At 51.0% G+C, this 19018-nt stretch overlaps 1 protein-coding gene across 1 annotated transcript in view; it reads right to left on the bottom strand.

The window, feature by feature from the left end:
* Positions 1-18795, bottom strand: part of SMAD3 (SMAD family member 3) — a 111318-nt gene extending 92523 nt beyond the window's left edge. The window contains exon 1 of the mRNA XM_045822401.1: positions 18049-18795. Coding sequence (XP_045678357.1) covers positions 18049-18254 — 206 coding nt within the window. The 5' untranslated portion in view covers positions 18255-18795. The remainder of the gene's footprint in view (positions 1-18048) is intronic.
* Positions 18796-19018: the final 223 nt, after the last annotated feature.

Genomic DNA, 19018 nt, shown 5'->3' with positions numbered 1-19018 from the left:
AGAAGTCCTGGCTGCCACAGCTTACCTTGAACCTCAAACCTCTTTCCATCCCGTCTTCAACTGTGGGCCCTGCTCTCTAGCCCCCAGAGTGATTGTACAGTGATCCTGAAACTCTCTAAATGAGTAAGAGAGTCATTTCTTTGAATGCAAGCTCAAGAATTAGAATGTTTAAGGTGGAAGAAACTTCAAAATCCTGCTAAGCCGATACCTTTGGTTTCTAGAGAAGGAAACCAGGGGCCCAGGGCAGCAAAGTGGCTCACCCAAGCTCAGAAAGCTCCTCCACCACGGGCCAGGCCTGGAACTCGGGTCTCCGCCTCCGGTTCTCTCTCCTGCACACCAGAGAGGGGCCCTGTGGTGGCAGACTCCTGCAAAAGCAGTGGTCGTTGTTTGCTTCTTGTTTACTCTCAGCAGCCATCTCTCCAGCTTCATCTCTGGAAGGCGCCACCTCCTCGCCAGCCTTAAACCAAGGGAGGGCAAAGACGGCTCTTCTCTTTACACAGCCCTGAGCATGCTGGTCAGATCACAATCCTCAAAGAATATACTTTCTGGCTGGCTGAGGCGCATGGAAAAAGTCATTAGCAAAGCGAGTCTACCCAAGCTGTAAAAGGGCACTCTGTTGAGCTGTGGGGCTGAGAGACCAAAAGCCAGCAGTGGATTTTGGTTTCTTGTGGATAAGAGAGAGCTGATTGTTGGTTTCAAAACTTCTAACCAACCTGTGAACACGGTTCCCTTCCTTCCTGTACTTTTACGGCACCATGGTTAGAACGCAGCTGGTGCCTCGAAGCACAGGCTTCCTGTACTTTGGGTGGTATGAGAATTCCTCTTTGCCTGCAGACTGATTTCCCCACACCCGGGAACAAGGCACAGAGTCTCATGAAGTGAGCCTCATTCCAGCGCTAGCCTGGAAGCTCCAGGCGGGCAGGAGTGTGTGTGACTGCCCAGGTCAGCATGCACTGATAGTTCCTGGACCACAGTGTCTGTTGTCTCCCCTCACCACCGCCAACAACAGCAACTAGAGATGGTCAGTGAATACCTGATGAGTTCAACTATGACAGAACTATAAGCAAGGTCATTAAGAAATGGGCCACCTCTGAAAGCAGAGCATCAGATGAAAAACTAGATTTGTCCTCCAAGAAAATATAAGCATCAAGAAAAGAACAAAAGGCAAGAAGCCGAGTGAGGGCAGAGAGGGGCTGTGAAATGTTAGAGCTGATGTAGACCTCTGAGATTCCCTTCGAGTTTGTCCTATTGTAGATGCAAAGACTGCTACCTAGAGACACCCAGCGGACTCCCTCGAAGCCACAAGGCCAACCTCCAGCAAAAAGTGACCAAGGGCACTGTGCCTCACTGGAAATGGGATGCCATGGTCTCATTTCCTTCATGTGCACAATTTTCATTCACTCACTGACTGTACACTTTGCTGAACCTGGGGGCTCTGATGACAGTAAAGATGACCACCAGTGTATGTTGGAGGAGGGGGACAGGAAGAAGTGGTACAAGGTCAGCTCCAGCTCCAGCTGGGATGTTCCAGTGCTGGTGCTCAGATTGTAGCTGGGACCGAGGGCCTCTGGCTTTGAACCCCCACGGAGCCGGAAGCCATCCCTTACAGGGACACCCAGGGGGAAGGACATAGTTTCAACCGCAGCTTGGATTCTGCCCAGCTGGGTAGGATGAAGTCCAGCACGTGGTTCGATTTTCTCATCCCTGAAGTTTAGGGCCGATAGTCAAAATGTAAAAATAAAAAACACAGTGGCCAAAAGATGACATTCAAAAAGATTCTTGGATCAAAGTCCTTTTGTGACTGCTGTTATTTCACCCTCCTCTCGACGGTAACCACTTCCCATATGAGCCCCAGTAAGACAACCGTGCAGCCCACAAAAGAGATAGAAATATGACCACACTTCCCTCTTATAAACAGGCAATGGTAAACATCTGAGACCACTGGTCCACAGCCGTGGTTAAACAAAGGGTTGGGGGCACCCTGGAACGGCTGTCAGGGCCTCCATCTCCCCACACGCTGACTTTCCCTCAGTGAGCAGTGAATGTGGGCCATTAACTCTGGAGCTGAGGCTGATCAAACAGAACCAACCTCACACTGGGATGGCTTAGTTCAGTCTCACGCCCAGGCTCACCTAGCCACTACTTCTGGAAACTCAAGAGCTTTCAAGGAGAGCAGCTGCTTTAGTTCCAGGCCCACGCACAAAGGTGCCTCTCTGTGGGGGCCCACACTAAGATGGCGGGAGGACGCGTCTCCTGAAGGGTGCCACCGACCCTCCGCCGCCTCCCCTTGTGCCCCACAGACGACCTCGCCTCCTGGGTCAGCAGTGGTGATGGATTCTCTGTGTTCAACAATAAAAGCAAAAAGTGCAACTCTTTCAATCAAGCAAGGAAAACAGGCAAACCTCGAACATCTGTAATTAGCTTTGAGATGTTCTGCGGGATCCAAACAATCCCAGCTCCTAGATCAATAGGAAAATAAAACCCGACGCGTTGGGACAGGTTCTGTTTCCCCTGAACCGGAAAGGAGAGCGCAGTTGCAGGCCTGAAGTCAGCCATCAGCTGGCTACGACAGGAAGGCTCCCAGGTATTCCATGAGAAAACGATGGCACACGATTGTTTTTCACCACCAAACACTTAAAGAATTCTTATTTCTTCATCTATACGCTTTCCGAGAAAGTTTCCGGTAGATTCAAAGCCAGTGAGATGCAGAAAGACACTAACCAGGCAATTGAACTGCACATGGTTTTAAAGCTAGAACACCGCAAGCACCTTTAGAAAATTTCCCCTGGGTGCGGAGGCTCTTGGCTCTGTTCTCTGCCCCCACTCCATACTCAAAGGCAAGTTTTTAATCTTCATTTTGTCAACAGGAAAACAAGACCGGTGGAGGGGCAGAGACAGAGAGCTGAACTGTCTGGAAGGACCAGCCTGAGTCACAAATACATGATCATCTTCAAGCATACCCATCTGTGTCCCGAGCCCCAGAGCTGCCACCCCTCCCCCAGAGCTGCCCGGTGGCAGACTCCTACCACCCTGCTCTGAGATGCTCCAGACACAACCGTGTCTCCATCTCAGTGATGAACTCCATGAGGGCAGGAACTGGTCTCTGACTGGTTTACCACCATATCCTTAGAAATTAGCAAGACATCAGATAAATGTTCAGAAGGCTACTCATAATAGGAGGAAATCAACAAGCAATCAATAAGTAGTCATTAAAATGTACAAAGGGATCATTCTCTCCCAGGACCCCGAAGAGAAAAGGTTTAGCCAAAGTGTTCTTAATCAGACAGGTGATCCACAAGAACCCCAGCGGCCATTCGTCCCTACAGTCAAGCTGTGTTAGTGGACAGGACCCTTTACATGTCAGGACAGCTGGGCGTGGACCCTTTGAGTGGACAGCTTGTGCCGGGGCTGTGGCAGCGGAGGCTAACCAGGCTGTTACAAACACGGGTGAGATTCTGAAAGCTACAGGCTGTGACTTCACTAATGTGGTAAAAACAACTATTCTGCTGGCTGACATAAATGACTTCAATACTGTCCATGAAATCTACAAACAGCATTTCAAGAGTCATTTTCCTGCCAGAGCTGCTTCCCAGGTGGCTGCTGGGCCCAAGAGAGGCCGTCGAGACTGAAGCCATCGCTGCCTGGGGCCCTCGCAACGGCTTCACTCTAAGTGGGCTGAGTGCTGTTTAGTCTGGAATTTTCGCAATGTTTTTAAACTAAAATCTTAATTTTTATAATAGACATTGGAAAGTATACCACTGACTAAAATATCTGAAGTATTATGGAAATATCATGTAATAAGGGGAATGGAACATGAACTGAAAATGAGCTGATGAACCCAGTTACCGACACTGTAAATTTCATTTCTGCACTCAGATTACTGGATGTGAGAAAGGTGTATACCTACTTCAATTAAGTCCTTTTAATTTAATGTCATGAAATATTTCATTCTCATATCAGACATATGATTCTGCTTTTACTTGAGTCAAAATAAAGATTTAAGTTTGAATGGTAGAGGTAAAGGAGAAGAAAGTGGATCAGAATTCTATATAACATTTTTCTAATGGCAGTAAGATAGACATGCAGGAAAGAAAGGAAGAAAGGAAGAAAGGAAGAAAGAAAGAAAAGAAAAGATAAGAAAAGAAAAGAAAAGAAAAGAAAAGGGAGGGAGGGAGGGAGGGACGGAGGGGAAAGAAAGAAAGAAAGAAAAGAAAGAAGGAGGGAGGGAGGAGGGAAGAAAAGGAAGGAAGGAAGGAAGGAAGGAGAGAAGAGAAGAGAAAGAAAAAAAGGAAGAAAGAAAAAGAAAATGCACAAAGGGTCTGGCATTGTATTAAGTACTAAGTACATAATGGGTCAAAGAAATAGCCTGGATCCTTCACTTCAAGAGGCTGATTCCAATCCATCGTTTCAGCCACTGACTGCATGTGACACAATACAAGCCAGAGATACAAGGTTTCTGGGATAGGTTTTCCACCTGGATGAAGAGACCCCTTGGCCCCACCCCCCACCCACACCACTCCCTGCACCCCGACACCCCTCCCACACAAGGAGAAGCAGCTTTTCTCTGCCCCTGGATGCAATTCTGTAAAAAGGGTGATGCCTGGAGCAGCTGCAGCCATCCTTAGACCACCAGCAGTCAAGTTCGAAGACAAAAAGAGATCAGGCTGAAGATGGCGGAACAGAAAGACAGAAGTCTGGCAAGTCCTTGCCGATGCCTAAAACTGTCCCCAGATTTCTTAGGGGAGATAATTAGCACCACAGTGTAAGCTGTTAGTTGGATTCAAGTTACTTGCTGCCAAAAGCATGCTAAGACACTGAGTCTGGCCCCTGATACAGAATATCAGCTGGATCAGAGAGGGAAGGGGCCCCCTGGCTCACTGCAGTACCCAGGCGTGAGGGACCGAGAGCCTCCGGAGCAGAGGGGCAGGTGGCAAGGTGGAAAAAAAAAAAACTGGAACTCTAAACACAAAAGCAGATTCCACCCTCACCCGCAAGATGGCTTGGTCATCTCCACGAAGCCCTGGGCCCAGTTCCCATGCTGACTATCCAATGAACTGGAACATAAATAATTAACACTCCCTGCTCATGTTCCCCCACACACATGCCTCCTTGTGTGTGGGTGGTGGAGGGGGGTGGTTAGAAAAAGGGGTGGGGTGGGATAACGCATTTTGTTCTATTTCTAGAACATGGCAGAGCCACAAAGGATGACGACCAGAGCACTACAGGATCAGCTGAAGTTCTCCAAGCAAGTGCCAAGTTCGGTTTGGATTTTCACTTAGCTTTTCTCAGCCTGTAACTGGTCCACGATGTCACTCCAGCAGCTCTTCTTGGAGCTCAGCAGACAGGGCCAAACCCATGGTAACAGTTGGGTTGGAGAGCATAGAAGGCTCAAGTCCTTCTCCATACTTCCCACAAATCATCTGGGGCAAGAGAAGAGGGGTGAGGCTTGGACGATTTTGCAGAACAAATCCTTAGAACATTAAGCAGGAGTGAAACGGTGTAGTCTTTCCATGTTCTCTGCAGAATTCCATAGGCGGCGGGGGGGTTATTTGGGGCCACGTGCTCCACAGAGGCCCTGGCACATTCCATGCATTTACCACAAAGAGAGAGAAAAGGCATGCTTGCTGTTATTTTTAATTCCTTCCTCAACGCCTTCCAAAATTCTTCAGCAGAAGGATTATCCACTAACTCCCACCAGCTCCCAGTCAGTAGTATATCTCTGAGGCCTCAGCTAAACTAGAGCAGGGGGACAGGAGAGGTCAGCTCACAGAAGTCTCTGCTGCTGGCTGTCAAATGCCGTCTAAGTGACGCTGGGCCTGGTGGCATCTCCTGGGGTTCCAAGGGACACGTCCTGATGAGGAGGCAGACGTTCTAGAGCCAGGTGAAGGCCCTGCCACACCCTCACTGACACCTCTATCCCCCCAGACACACACCTCCTCCACCTCCCACCTCTGTCCCCTTCCCTTCGGAGCAGCCACCAGCACAGCCAAATGTTTCCCAACTCCTACCGCAGTCAGGAGAGCTCTGGTGCTAACTCCACTGCTTTAGATTATCTCTAAGATCTCATCCAGGTTTAGAATATGACGCTGCCAACTTGCTGACTGACCTCAGGCAATTCATTCCACTTACACTAGCAGTAAATAATCCTGACAGTCCCGTATGCTTTATCAGTGCCACATAAACTGGATGAACTAATCCTGCTGGTTACCGTGGTGAGGTATTATGATCCCCAGCACGGAGGCAGGGTGACTGACTACCCACATTTGTCCGGACGAGCCAGGTTCATGGCCACTTTTTGGCCATTATTAAAAACAGCAGTGCCCTTTTCACTCTTATCACTGTCCCGATTTGTTCAATGAATCACACAGTCACCCTAGATTCTAGTATGTCCAGCTCCATCTCTTACCGTGAGAGCTTCAGAGGATGAGGATGGTAGCCCTTTCTTGGGAAACCTGGGGGCAGACAATCAGGCTCAGGAGCCAGAGACCAGCGTTCAGGTTCCTGTTCTGCCACAGATCCCACAAAGCCTCGACCTCCTCCCCTACCAAGGGGGCTGACTCCTCTTTCCCAGAGGACCGCAGATGGCCCGAGAAGATCAACCAGTTAAGCAATGGCCCACCACGGTGTCTGGCATGCACACATGGCACACGTGTGGCCGAGGCACACGTGCCAGGATCACCAGGTGAGAGGACTCGAGTGATCTGCGACAGGTCACCACATCCGACTTCACTGTTTGCTTGGACAAAGCAAGAGCATCAGCTCACCTAAGCCTCTGGTACCAGGCCCCAGAGCACGCACACCCTGAGTCTCTGCTCCTGCCGAGTCCTGTGCATCCTTGATGATTTTCCTCTGTAAAATCTGGGCATGCACCTGGAAGCCTTAACTCCATCTCTGTCAGAAAGGGCATTTAGCAATACTCTCGAGTCGTACTCCATTGAAATATATTAGGTGACACTGCAGGATGCCTTACAGTCTTGCAAAGTGCTTTCCGTGCACAGTGTTTCAAAGTAAGTAACATCAATAATCCTACTGAGGAAGGAATTATTTTTCCCATTTTACTGGTGGGGAGAGGGAGGCCCAAAGAAGTTAGGTGACGTATCCATGGTCACCAAAGCAGTAAGTGTGGATGCAGGTATTTGAACTTGGGTCTCTTGAATGCAGACACAGAGTTATCCACCGCAGCATGGCAGGTCTCTGTCAATATTTTCAAAAATTGTCCATGAACTAGGATCAGGGCTTGGATGCAAAACTTTGTCAAAAACCTATCAACTAACAACAACTGCAATGACAAAGCTGACTCAAACCAGATAAGGTAAATGGTCCCCAATCTCTCAATGGTCAATATAATTTCTGTTTACTCTCAGTGATAAAAGAAATAAACACTGCCAAGTTAAATTATTTGTATTCTCTTATTAAGGAATATAATATGTACGTAATACACTCATAGCATCCAGTGAGCCCGCAGTAGAGAATTTAGATATTTTTGCAGATTGCAGCGTGGTCTGGAATTGGGAAGCCTGGCCTAGATGCCCATCAATGAAGAAATTAAAATCAGTGACCAGGGACAGTCCACACAGAGGCTCTGTGCCAGGTGCAGGGACGACCAGGAGAGGCCAAGGTCTGATCCAGAGCCCTTTGCCTGGGGAGACCAGCCGTCTGCACGGAGCCCAGCAACTCTCCGCTTAATTTCCCAAGGAATCCATGTCAAGAGGCTGGCGTGACTCACTAGCTAATTACCTGGGCACTGGGGCTCCCGGAGTCCTCCTGGTCATACAACTTGTCTTCTCTCCTGACAGCAAATGAAACACTATTTTCGCCCTGGTCCAGACATCGCCTGAAGCTGTCCACATGGTGGTGTAAGGGATTCTGAGTCTGACCTGGATAACTCAGGCAGAACACCCGCCGTTACCAGCCGCGGTCGGGGGAGAAAATGAAGCACGGACAGAAGAGCGGCTTCAGCCAGGCCGCTCCCTGCTTCAAAGTCTCCAGGGCGCTTACAGAGCAGGCCAGGTCCAAACGCCAAGTTTGGCCGTCCAAAGCCCTTGGCAACATCCTTCTCCAACTCCTCTCCGGCCCCTCCCTCTCCCACACTCTGGCCACCCTGAACTGTCCTGCCTGCCCCAGACACCAGGCCCTGCATGCTCCGTCTGGCCAGCGGTCCCTGCAGGCTTCCCCACACTCCCCCACTCCTGTGCGCCCTTCGAGGTCCTGCTCCAGCATCACCTCGGAGGCAATGCCTTCTGACTCCCCCAGAAAGGGAGCCGCTCTTCCTTGGGGCTCCCAAACAACACTGTGTCCAACCATTATGAGAGTTTTTCCCATGAGCCCACTGTAACTGAGGTCATCATGTCCCTTTTTGCCTCCACACAGTTTAGAGACAGGACTTCACCCCTGCATCTCCAGACATCTGAGGCCCAGCACAAAGTCAGCACCTAACACATGTACCCGACAGACAAACACGTGATCAGTGTGCAGCTCTCCGCTGCACTCCAGATGGGCAGCTGCAACACGTATGTATCACCTTCTCCCACATCTGCATTCACTCGGATCCAGGTTCAGGGAGAGGAGGAGCAATCTCTGAGGACGTCCCCACAATCCTGTCCATGCACTGGTGCCACGGCTGAGAGGGTGGTGCTACAAACGGGCTGCCTCCACTGTCGGTGGGTCCTCGAGCATGAGCCACGCATCCCAGTTAAAAAGTAGAAACCAAGGTACCGAGCATAAACAGAATGTGCTCTATTCTCTTATCTTAAAAGACACTTTAAGACAAACTGAAAAGCCAGGTTTGGAATTTAGAATTCTCTGATACCTGGGTCTCACAATGGAATGAGGATGGACACTCAGGGCCAAGGGGCCCGAATCCCAGCCCACCCCCAGCGCCATGCCACACCTGGAAGGGCTCCCCGCCCACCCACATAAACACCACAGACCTGAGTGCCACCTGATTCCTCCACGCCTCGCACCCCTGGTCAGCCCTTGGTATACACACTGCCCGTGGTCCATTCAGTCTTTCCTCAAGCGGAGGGACCTGGGGCCTCGGCCCACACAGCACTCGGAAGCAGGCTCGAGACCTCTGGGGCAGGGAACTCAGGTCAGGGCCCACGGTGTGGTCTGGAAGGAGGAGGTGCAGGCTCTGTACCCCTTGGCCGTACAGCTCTGCCCCATGAAAACAAGCACCCCGGAGGCGGGCCAGAGCATGACCCTCCCAGCCAGAGTCTCCTTCTGCACAACGCTAAGGGCGGTCAAGGGGACCACTGCCCATGTCTAGATGTATCAGAGACATGAGTTTCTGGAGCTGGACACTCTCATTCGCCAGCCAAGCCAACAGGTAAGGTGGTACTTCAGGGAAAGCCAGAACCGCCTTCTACCCGGGCCTCCGAAATCACCGGCAACAATAAACATCATACACCTCCACACAATGACAGGCAGGCAATCGGTGACAAGCACGTGAGTCACAGCCTTTCTTCTTCAGGATCTCGCCCATCCCCCACCCCAGGAGCACTGATTCATCAAAGTTTGTTTTCAATACTATTATTTTTAGTCAGCCAAACAATTTTAAAATGACGATAGAGAGGGGGAAGGGCAGAACCACCTAAGAATATGAATTTTTTTTCTTTCAATAGCCTGCCAAGCCCTAAATCAACAAGCAGCATGGTGGTGTGCTCTTGGTGTGCATGGGTCGCCGGTAGATTCTGTTACTGCATAAACCAAGGTTCTCCAAATGGTGAGCTCTGAGAGCAAGGAGTGGGGTGGGGGTCCCCAGCTGAAATTGATTGACACCATCAGTCAAACTTCCCCCTAGAAGGGCAAAGTGAGTGTTTACTGAGTGCCTACTAAGTGCTGTGAGATACAGATATCAACCAAGTGCTTGGTCTATCCTACCTCATTCGGGGTGGTTTAGGTGAAGTAGGTGTTCCCATTCCCATTTGACAGATGAGAAAACTGGGGCCCAATGCATTGAAGCAAGGGGACCTCGGGTTGCCATGCGGCTAGTGACTGGCAGGTTCAACCCCAGTCTGTGAGACTCCAGGGCCATCTGCCCTTTCTTCACTCCTGAGCTCTTCCTATCCACCCAGCCCCCCACCCTGCCCTGCAGGTGGTATTTTAAGTATCTGTTTGGGTACAGAGAAATGGCAACAGACACAATTTAAAGGTTAGCAGAACAAACTCACTCACTCTGCCCTCCCCGGCACAGAGAGAAGTAAGGCTGAATTCACTGAGGGTAGGAGAGAGTTCACAATAGGGGAGATTTGAAGGAAAGGGAAAAAACCCAATTTCCATCCTCAGTGCCTGCTTTCAGCCACTTGTAACTACTCAAAAAGTCCTTTCTGGATCCATTACTCCACATTTGGGCTTAGCCCAGAGGTGATTTTTTAAGGAAAAAATGCCTTTTGGCATTTTTGAGCTGTGACAGCATAAAAACAGACCTTTAAAAAACACACACCCAGAAAGCATTACTATTTTCAAAAGTCCAGTTGAAGAGAAAAAAAACGGCGACACCTCAGAGCTCCAGCCTGGTTTGGCAGTGTGTGATGTGACACTCGGCAGCAAAGGTGACCGGCTTTGTGGCTCCGCGGGTTTCCAAGGCAAGCCCTGACACCACGTTTCTCAAACCATTCTCTCATTCTAAACCCCCAGCAAAGCGCTCAGGAGAGAGACTTGCCAGATGTAAGTGGAGAAAGCCATGTGATACAGAAAAAGTACTATTTTGGGAGAACTCACTTTTCATTTCCTAGCTGGAGTTTAATCTCATAACCCCCACACTGCCCAACAAAAGGTGCATGCTTACACAATCAAATATGGCCTTTCCTTATATAGATACTTGAAAATAAATAAAGGAAGCTTTCTGGGTAAACTCTGACATATGAGCAAACATTTTCCACAGGTATCCTCTATAATGCCTACCTCTTACATTTCACCATTTTTAGGCATTTGTGGTCATTAGTGTAAGTAAACTTCCTGCTCTGAGAATAGCCAAAAATAGCAACAAAGAGAATTGCTCACTGCATCTAAAGACCCAGAGCCTCTGCATCTTCATCTCCGTGCTCAGCTATTTTTAGATCCCTCTATAGTTAAATTTCACCGATTTTGACTCACAAGGTAAGGGAGAGGTGTGGAGGAGAGTGGGGAAAAATAACCAAAATTAAAGACTAAGTTATGATTTTCTTACTTTTATTTATAGAAATGGATTGGCACCAGACTGGTAGGGTCTTAGGACATTCAAAATTAAGAAAGATTTGTGATTCATTGATCAACTGGATTTGTGTGAACAGACGCTTCCAACACACTTGCTGGAAAAACTGCTTTTGAGTTAGAAAGGGCCTCTCCCATAGACCTTATCGAGCCTATTGCCCAGCTGAGAAAATCTGAGGCCCAGAGATATTAAGTGGCTTGCCCCAGGTCACACAGCTGAACAGAAACAGAGCTCATCTAGGACCTGCCCACGTCTGCGGACTCCTGCCTTCAACATGACCCCCAAAACCATGTTTATAACTAATATTTCTTTGACAGCACTTACGAAGAGAAAAGGCCTGCTAAACAAACTTTAGCTTAGTCCAGAATTAGCCAAACCTCTTAATTAATATGCTTCTGCTCTGTTTTTATTTTAAACTGAGTCTCTCTGTCTAAACATTCCGCAGCAGCACGCCACTGTGGCAGGCTGCTGTTTGCAGCAGAGGCCTGCGATAATCAACAGCAGATAGTGCAGCTTGTGCTATAGATCTGTTATTTCTAAAACTGTTAATTAAGTCAAAACAAGGAGTAACATTACACACTCACACTCTCTTACCCTTGTCAGGAGTCAATAAATTGCAGAGCTTGGGGGATTTGGCCCTCTGACATCCAGAAAACAGTATTTACAAATTAACTACAGTGAACACACAGACCATTATCTCCACGACACAGGATCCACGTTGGCAGCCACTGGAAGCTACAGGCTGGCAGGGACTACAGCCACCTTCCTCTTTTGTCCCTACTACGTAGCACAGGGTTAGGGTGCACTGAAAGCATAAGAGTGAAGTGGACGATTTCTCCTGGAGTCTTTGTTCTAAAACTTGGAATAGAGTAAAATTAGGAACGAAGCTTCTGTAGGATAGGGTTAAATATGGTGGCTTCCAGCTGTTTACCAGACCCACTGTGCTTGAAGACTGAAGGCTTTGTGTCCTGAGAAGCTGTCAGTGGTCAACGATGATTCCCGGCCCTCACTGGGGAGAAGCTAGTCCCATCCAAAGGTGCACCGACCACGGGCGTCTGCAGAGGGCTGGTCACCCTCCCAAGGCCCCTCCACATGCAGCAGGCTGCTTTCATGAACGGTCTTTCTGGGAACTTCTCTCCTGAGGTGCAGATTTGGGGAAAGGGGCAGGTTGATTTTTTTTTTATCCTCCCTCACCTGAGGACATGCTTATTGATTTTAGAGAGAAGGAAAGAGAGAGAGAGAGAGAGAGAGAGAGAGAGAGAGAGAGAGAGAGAGAGAGAGAGAAGACGGGGGCGGAGAGAGGGAGAGAAACATTGATGGCTGCCTCCAGTTCACTCCTTGACTGAGGATGGAACCTGTAACCTAGGCATGTGGCCTGCCCAGGGATTGAACCTGTGACCTTTCGGTTCAAGTGAGCTACACTGGTGAGAGCTGATCTTTTTAAATAGGTCAGTACTTCAAAGGAGATAGGGACAAATATTAATTAGGACTATTCATGAGCCTGGCTGATTGAAAAAGCTGCATTCCACCTTAGAGAACATAACTGCACTTACGGGAAGCTGTGGGAGAGGTGGACAAAGAAGGAAGGGGAACAAGGTCATGGGAACGAAGTCTGATTTCCATTTTTAAGGCAAGCATTGCTTCGTTCTATTTATTTCACACAGGAGTGCATGCAGAATAATGGCTGGGTTGTGCATCCGATGACATCAAATTCTCCTCATAAATTAACTAGTGAAAATTAATGGTTGCTCAGTCCATTAAATAGTGTTAATTTTATTTCCATTATAATAATACAGCAATTACAAGTTTACATCATTAAAACCAATATTTATTTTTCAAAAAACTCAATTTAATTGGATTCCTGATGTGATTAGCTTGAGCCAAATTCTCTCAATTTCATCATCATCATGCATTTCTCATCAGAACTAAATGACTACTGGATTCACTGGCTGTTTTCCTATTATTAGAATTGTCACTTAAAACTTTATATCCTTGCAAAGACTTTTCAAAAATACATTATTAACAGTTCTTACAACTGTACAAAAACTCAGGCTTAAAGAGAGAGAAATGAAAGACCAGGTCTTATCAGAACTCTGAAGCGCCAAACACCCACGTCGTCTCCAAGCTGTCCACTTCTTATTGACACTCTGTTATATTCCGAGTTAATCTGTCTACAGTCACTGTTCCCACCAAGGAAACCTGAATTTCAGGTTCAAAGCACTAAGTTACTTTTTCACTTCAAAGAGGGAACACCCGCCTGCAGTGTCGAAGACTGCTCAGGCTCACTAGCCCTCCCGTGCGAGCGGTACAGTCACTTATTCACAGCAGCGCTCAGCTTAGCAAAGGCGGCAGATAAAGGAGTCGTGGCCTCCCTCTTGTAGGCCACCACCACCATGAGCCAGCAGCACTGGTGATCGAGCACCTGCAGTCCAGAAACCTCCTTCAGATAGCACCGCCTGTGCTCCTTTGCTATTGCAGCTCACACCGACCCCTTCCTCTTCTGCCCACCTCCTGCCCCCTTGTCCCTGCACTTTGGACATCCCTCGGCTGTGCTCTTGCCCTGTGTCTTTGGGCAAGTCTGTCTCCCACTCTAGGCATGGAGCTCCCAGAGAACAGGCGTCCTCCCTTGCTCATCATAGGAGGCATTTGATAAACGATCAAATAATTTAGTAATGAATGAATGATACACACAAAGGGCTAAGCATAACACTTATTTCTGTCAAACTCTCCGGTTTACAAAACACTTCCACGAGTCTTATCTCACTCTGATTGTACGGGTGCAGGCATGAAGGCTCTGGGACAGTCTGTGAACTCCAAAATCCACCCAGGTGTTAAGATGTCAAGATCCAGAGAAAAGAGAGGGCTATCATTACTTTGTTTTCTAACACAGTGACTTTACAATATTTTAAAAACTCATCATGGGTCGTCCCCGCTGACCCCCCCCCCCCAAAAAAAATTTCACTCCATACGAGAGTTTCTATCTCTTTTGGTGGCTGGGACCAAGAAAGAAATAGCAGTTAGACACTCAAATAATGCCCTATTAATGTTTCCCGTACTGAAGTGTAAGCTCCTCACAGGCAGGAGCCAACTCAAATGTATCTCTGCATCCTCCCCCACTGCCTGGAACAGTGACTCAGACATGAGAGGGCCGATAAATAACAATGAATCAACAAAGTCCAACTCTAACACTTCATTAGGAATTGTGAGCAAGGGGCTGTTTGCAACATGCATTGGCCCAAACGCTCTGGGTGCAGCAGCAAGCTCCAGGGTTCCAAATGCCAAGGGAACGTCAAGCTGACCCTGGGCTCAGCCGTGGCTCCAAGCCAGCCCCGCAGTCATCGACTCGTTGTCCTGTGGGCCCCTCCTCTTCCCAGCCCCTGTGTGCAGCTCTCCTAGTCAAGGTTAACAAGCGGCCTTGACAATAGGTCTGTCCGCAGAAGTCTGAGAAAGGAGTGTCAAAGATGAAGACGTTTCCCCCTTTCCCCTGGGGTGAGAGTAGCCTGGCAAAGCCCATGTAGGTAACAGGAGGAGGCTGTGCTAAAAAAGCAGCACAAAGAGGCAGGACTTGGTGTGTATCAGAAGATTCTCCCATTTGCCTCTGGACTTGGGGCTTTGACACAAGCAAGCCCAACTCCCCTTCCAAACAAACCAAGCCAGGAGCTCAGTCCAGCTCCTAACAACTGTGCTGAGGCATCGATCCTATCTATCGGTGGAGGCACCAGTTATCAGAGTCCATCAGAACAGTCATTTCAAGTGTGCATGGCTCCTGATGGCTGACACGACATGCACACACCTTCTCCATTCCTCAGTGGCAACTGCTGACCCCATTCTTATAAACTGGCCAGGAAGATACCTGTAGCTTTACTCAGGCACTCAAGCAGGTAAGGAGTGAGATTCTGTTCTACAAAGTGTCTATGCTCTGCCCATCCTGCCAGGCCTCAGTGTATCCTGAGAGCCCCCCGTGTTCGTGTGCCTCAGTCAGCTTCTCACCACTTCCTCGGCACCAGTCTCTTTCACGTTCCTGCTATCAATAAGCCTGCATCACTGTTTCAATGAGCCTGCATCACTCCCGCTCCTCTGACCGTGGAGACAGGGTAGAGCTGGTGAAACACAGAAGCAAGCGGTGTGGGCTGGAAGGCCCTAACACATAGCTATAACTGCCCGTTACTGTTGCTGCTCACTGTTACATTTTAACCAAAATGCTTGTCAAAATCTCCTTGGACTGAGGGCTCCTTTCAACCCACAGGTCCAGATCTCACAGAGCACGTGGAAGCACCCAGTGCCCCAGCCTCACACACAGTAGGATACCTTATAGAAAGGCAGTCTGGAGAAGGCAGACAATCTGACAAGCGAGTCAACAATCCATGGGGCTTACCAGACACGTCAGTATCACTAGTGGGAGGCCAGCTAAAGACCTCCCCAAGACATGGCCTTTAGTCCTCTGCCCGAGACCAAAACAGCAGCAGCTGTTGCCAGGGGAGACAAGGTGACCCAGAGGCGTGGGCACAGAATCCAGGGATGGAAATCCACTTTGTCTCGGTCCACCCAAGCAACCGAGTTTCCCTAACTGAGAAAAGATATTTTTTAAAAATCTGCCTTATCAGTAGGTCCCTGCCAGGCAAGTAGAAGATGCCCTGCTCCTAACAGAGTGTTGAGAGACCAGGGAGCAAGCTACCTTGAACTCTCTGGAAACACCCAAAGCTTCACAGGCCTCAGGCTGCAGAGACCTTTGGAAGAGGGAAAAAGCAGGCCAAAGCTACGTTCCCCCAGCGGGCAAACTTTGACCAGGGCAGGGGAAAGCAAGGCCTGTCTGCACCCCGGCTGTCCCCAGCCCTCTGATTGAACATTAGCAACCTAACCAACAAAGATCCACGCTGCCCTCCGCACACCCTTGCAACCCCCCCACTAGTTAACAGTCCTTTAGCATTCAACAAAGAATGTATTCAGAACCTTCAAAGTAAACAGCAGCAGGGGGCAGGAAAAGGAGCACATTGGGTCAGAATCCCATGTCTACTGTAGCCAGCCTTTCCACCTCTCTCCTCTGAAGTTTTCTCAACTTTAAAAATGAGATAAACCTTAAGCCTAACTGCCTGATCTGTCTTCCAGGCTTTCCTTCCTTTCTTCATTTCATGAAACCACGTGAAAGTGCTCCACACACTGTAAAGCATTTTACACTGCTGCTCATTTTCTAACTGTTATCATTTTTTTTCTGTTGCAAAGCATGAACCGCTTGTCCTCAATGCACCTGGGTGGCTAAGAAGGCAGGTTTCAGAGACCCCTCCTCAGGAGGAAGAAGCAGGACGCTCATTCGCCCGCTCGCCCACCCCACAGAGAGAATAAAGCAGGGATAAGAACCAGAGCTGGGACCAGAACCCAGGGCTCCCTGACCATCACATCACACCACCTCCTCTGAAGTCAGTCCTGGCTCCAGATCACAGGCCCAGAGCGCACTTCCCAGACAGCGCACCGCCTTCCCTCCCCCTTTATTGACTGGATCCACCCAGTTAAAAAAAAATTATTATTTTTTAAGTCAGTGCTCCCACCATATGTGGCATTTATTTCCAGAGAAGGCCTGCCCTGGGTTGCCGGGACAGATGTTGCTTTGTGCCTGCCTGACACGGCTGGCAGCTCTCGCCCAGCTGCTCCAAGCAGGTGGCCAAGGACGGAGTCCACTCCTGGCTCAAGAGCAAGGATGACAATCTCTGCGGGGCTCAAGCCTGTGGGGACCCTCTACACATTCCTCTGCAGCCCAGGACCCCAAAGACATCCCCCTGCCCCCCCCCACAGACACGCCCTCCCTGGGCACAGAGTCCGACGTTAGAGGGGCTGAGAGGGAGAGACCGGAGACCAGGGTGCCCCCCCACCACACACACAACACACGCCCCAATCTCCAGCGAGGCAGAGAGCAGCTCTGAACTACGAGAAGGTCCTGGGGATTGCAGAGAAGTCAGAGACCCCTCCTACCAGCCATCTGGGAGCTCCCCCCGACCTAGCCCGCGCGGTGTGGATTATAAAGGAGGTCCAGACAGATGGCACAGCTCTCGGGGAAGGAGGGCTCTGCAGGAATGCAAGGGCCACGGCGCGGCCCACTCTGGGGTGCGTTTTGTTATCTGGTCGGCTCTAAGCCCCCTCTGTTCTGCATCAACCCGAAATCTCAGCCTCAAAGGAGGGCAAAAAAAAGGTCGGGGGGAAGGTGGAAGGGGACGTGAAAACCCTACTCCCTGCCACTCGTCTCTCATTTGAAAGTCAGAGCATTGCACTGCGACCAAAGTGAGTGTGTGCGGAGGGGGGCGGGAGACTGGCACAACCAAGTCTAAAAATACTCAATAAAAATGCTAATCCCGAAGGCAAAGAGAGAACGAAGAAGGAATCTGTCAATCACAGGGCTCCCGCTCCTCACCCACAGCCCCAGCTGTACCGACTGCATTCCTGTTGAGGAGGGAAGACGTGGGGGGACAGGGCTGAAGAAAAGAAAGGGAGAGACACCACCACCTCCACGAGCGCGGGCCTCGCGGGCGGGAGGCGGCGGCGGCGGAGGAGGGGCTCCGGCCCGCGGAGCCGAACAAAGCGGGCCTCAACTTTGAGCCCGCAGCTCCCCGGAGCGGGGGCGGCCAATTCCAGCAGCGCCCCCTTCCCGGGAGGTGAAAAGCGAGTGTGAGGTCTGGAAGTGAGAGTGCCGCGTGGAAGCCCCAGGCTCTGAATCTCTGCAAACCCAGAGACGGTTTTGTTCGGGGTCCCCTTTCTGGCCGCGCTCCCACCCCCGCCCTTCACACACTGGCTCGCACACACTGCCTCTCCCGATCCCACCCTCCGCCCCGCCGGCCCCGCAGCGCGGGGGTCGCTCGGGCCCGCACCTGGGGATGGTGATGCACTTGGTGTTGACGTTCTGCGTGGTGATGGCCTTCTCCAGCTCGTCCAGCTGCCCCGTCTTCTTGAGCTTCTTGACCAAACTCTTGACCGCCTTCTCACACCACTTCTCCTCCTGCCCGTTCTGCTCGCCCTTCTTCCAGCCCAGCAGGCGCTTCACGATCGGGGGGGTGAAGGGCAGGATGGACGACATGGCTGGGGAGCGCGCGCGGGCGCCGAGGGACGCCCCCGGCGGGGCTGGGCGCGGCGGGACGCCGGGGGCGCAAAGAGGAGCTGGGCCGGGGCTGCCCAAACTTCTTCGTTTCAACTCTCGGCGAACTTGCCGGTGCTCCGGGCCAGGCCGCGGCGCTGCAGCCTACGGGGCTCTCACGGCAGACAGAAGGGCGGCGGGGGAAGCCGGCGGGCGGACGACAGCGGCACAGGGTCTGGCAGGCCCCGAACGCGGGGCGGAGGCGACGGCCGCTAGCCTCAGAGTGGCAGAAGAAAGTTTGGGTTTCCGCACCGGGTGGCTGTTTGGGTGCCGCCTCCAGGAAGGAAAGTCCAACCCCCAGCCAAACTTTGCTCGCCCCGATCGCTTTGATGCGCAGATCCCTCCGCCTCGGCAGCCTCGCCCCTAGCTGCCCTCCTCCTTCACGGCTCCCTCGCTCGCTCCCCGGGCCGGGCCTGGGCCGTGCGCCGCGCTCCAGCTCCCGCTCCCGCCCGCTTCCAGTCTGTGTTTCATGCAAATCCGCGTGCAGCCTCCTTTCCAAGCGCTGTCACCGCCCCCTTGCCGCCGGGGCTCCCCGCCTCCGCCCCCGCGCCCCACCACCTCCTCCCCTGGGCGCCCTGCCCGCCCCCAGCCTCCCGGAGGGCGCCCGGCCTCTCTCGCCCGGCGCGGAGCACGCCCACGTGGGCGAACAGGGACAGAGGCGGCCCTGGCTGGAGCGCGCAGGACCCCGCGCGGCCACGACCTGAGTC

The sequence above is a fragment of the Phyllostomus hastatus genome, unplaced genomic scaffold (assembly GCF_019186645.2).
Source record: "Phyllostomus hastatus isolate PE091 unplaced genomic scaffold, TTU_PhHast_1.1 phas_scaffold_501, whole genome shotgun sequence".
In the NCBI taxonomy this organism is placed as follows: Eukaryota; Metazoa; Chordata; class Mammalia; order Chiroptera; family Phyllostomidae; genus Phyllostomus; species Phyllostomus hastatus.
This window is presented reverse-complemented; position numbering and strand designations above follow the sequence as displayed.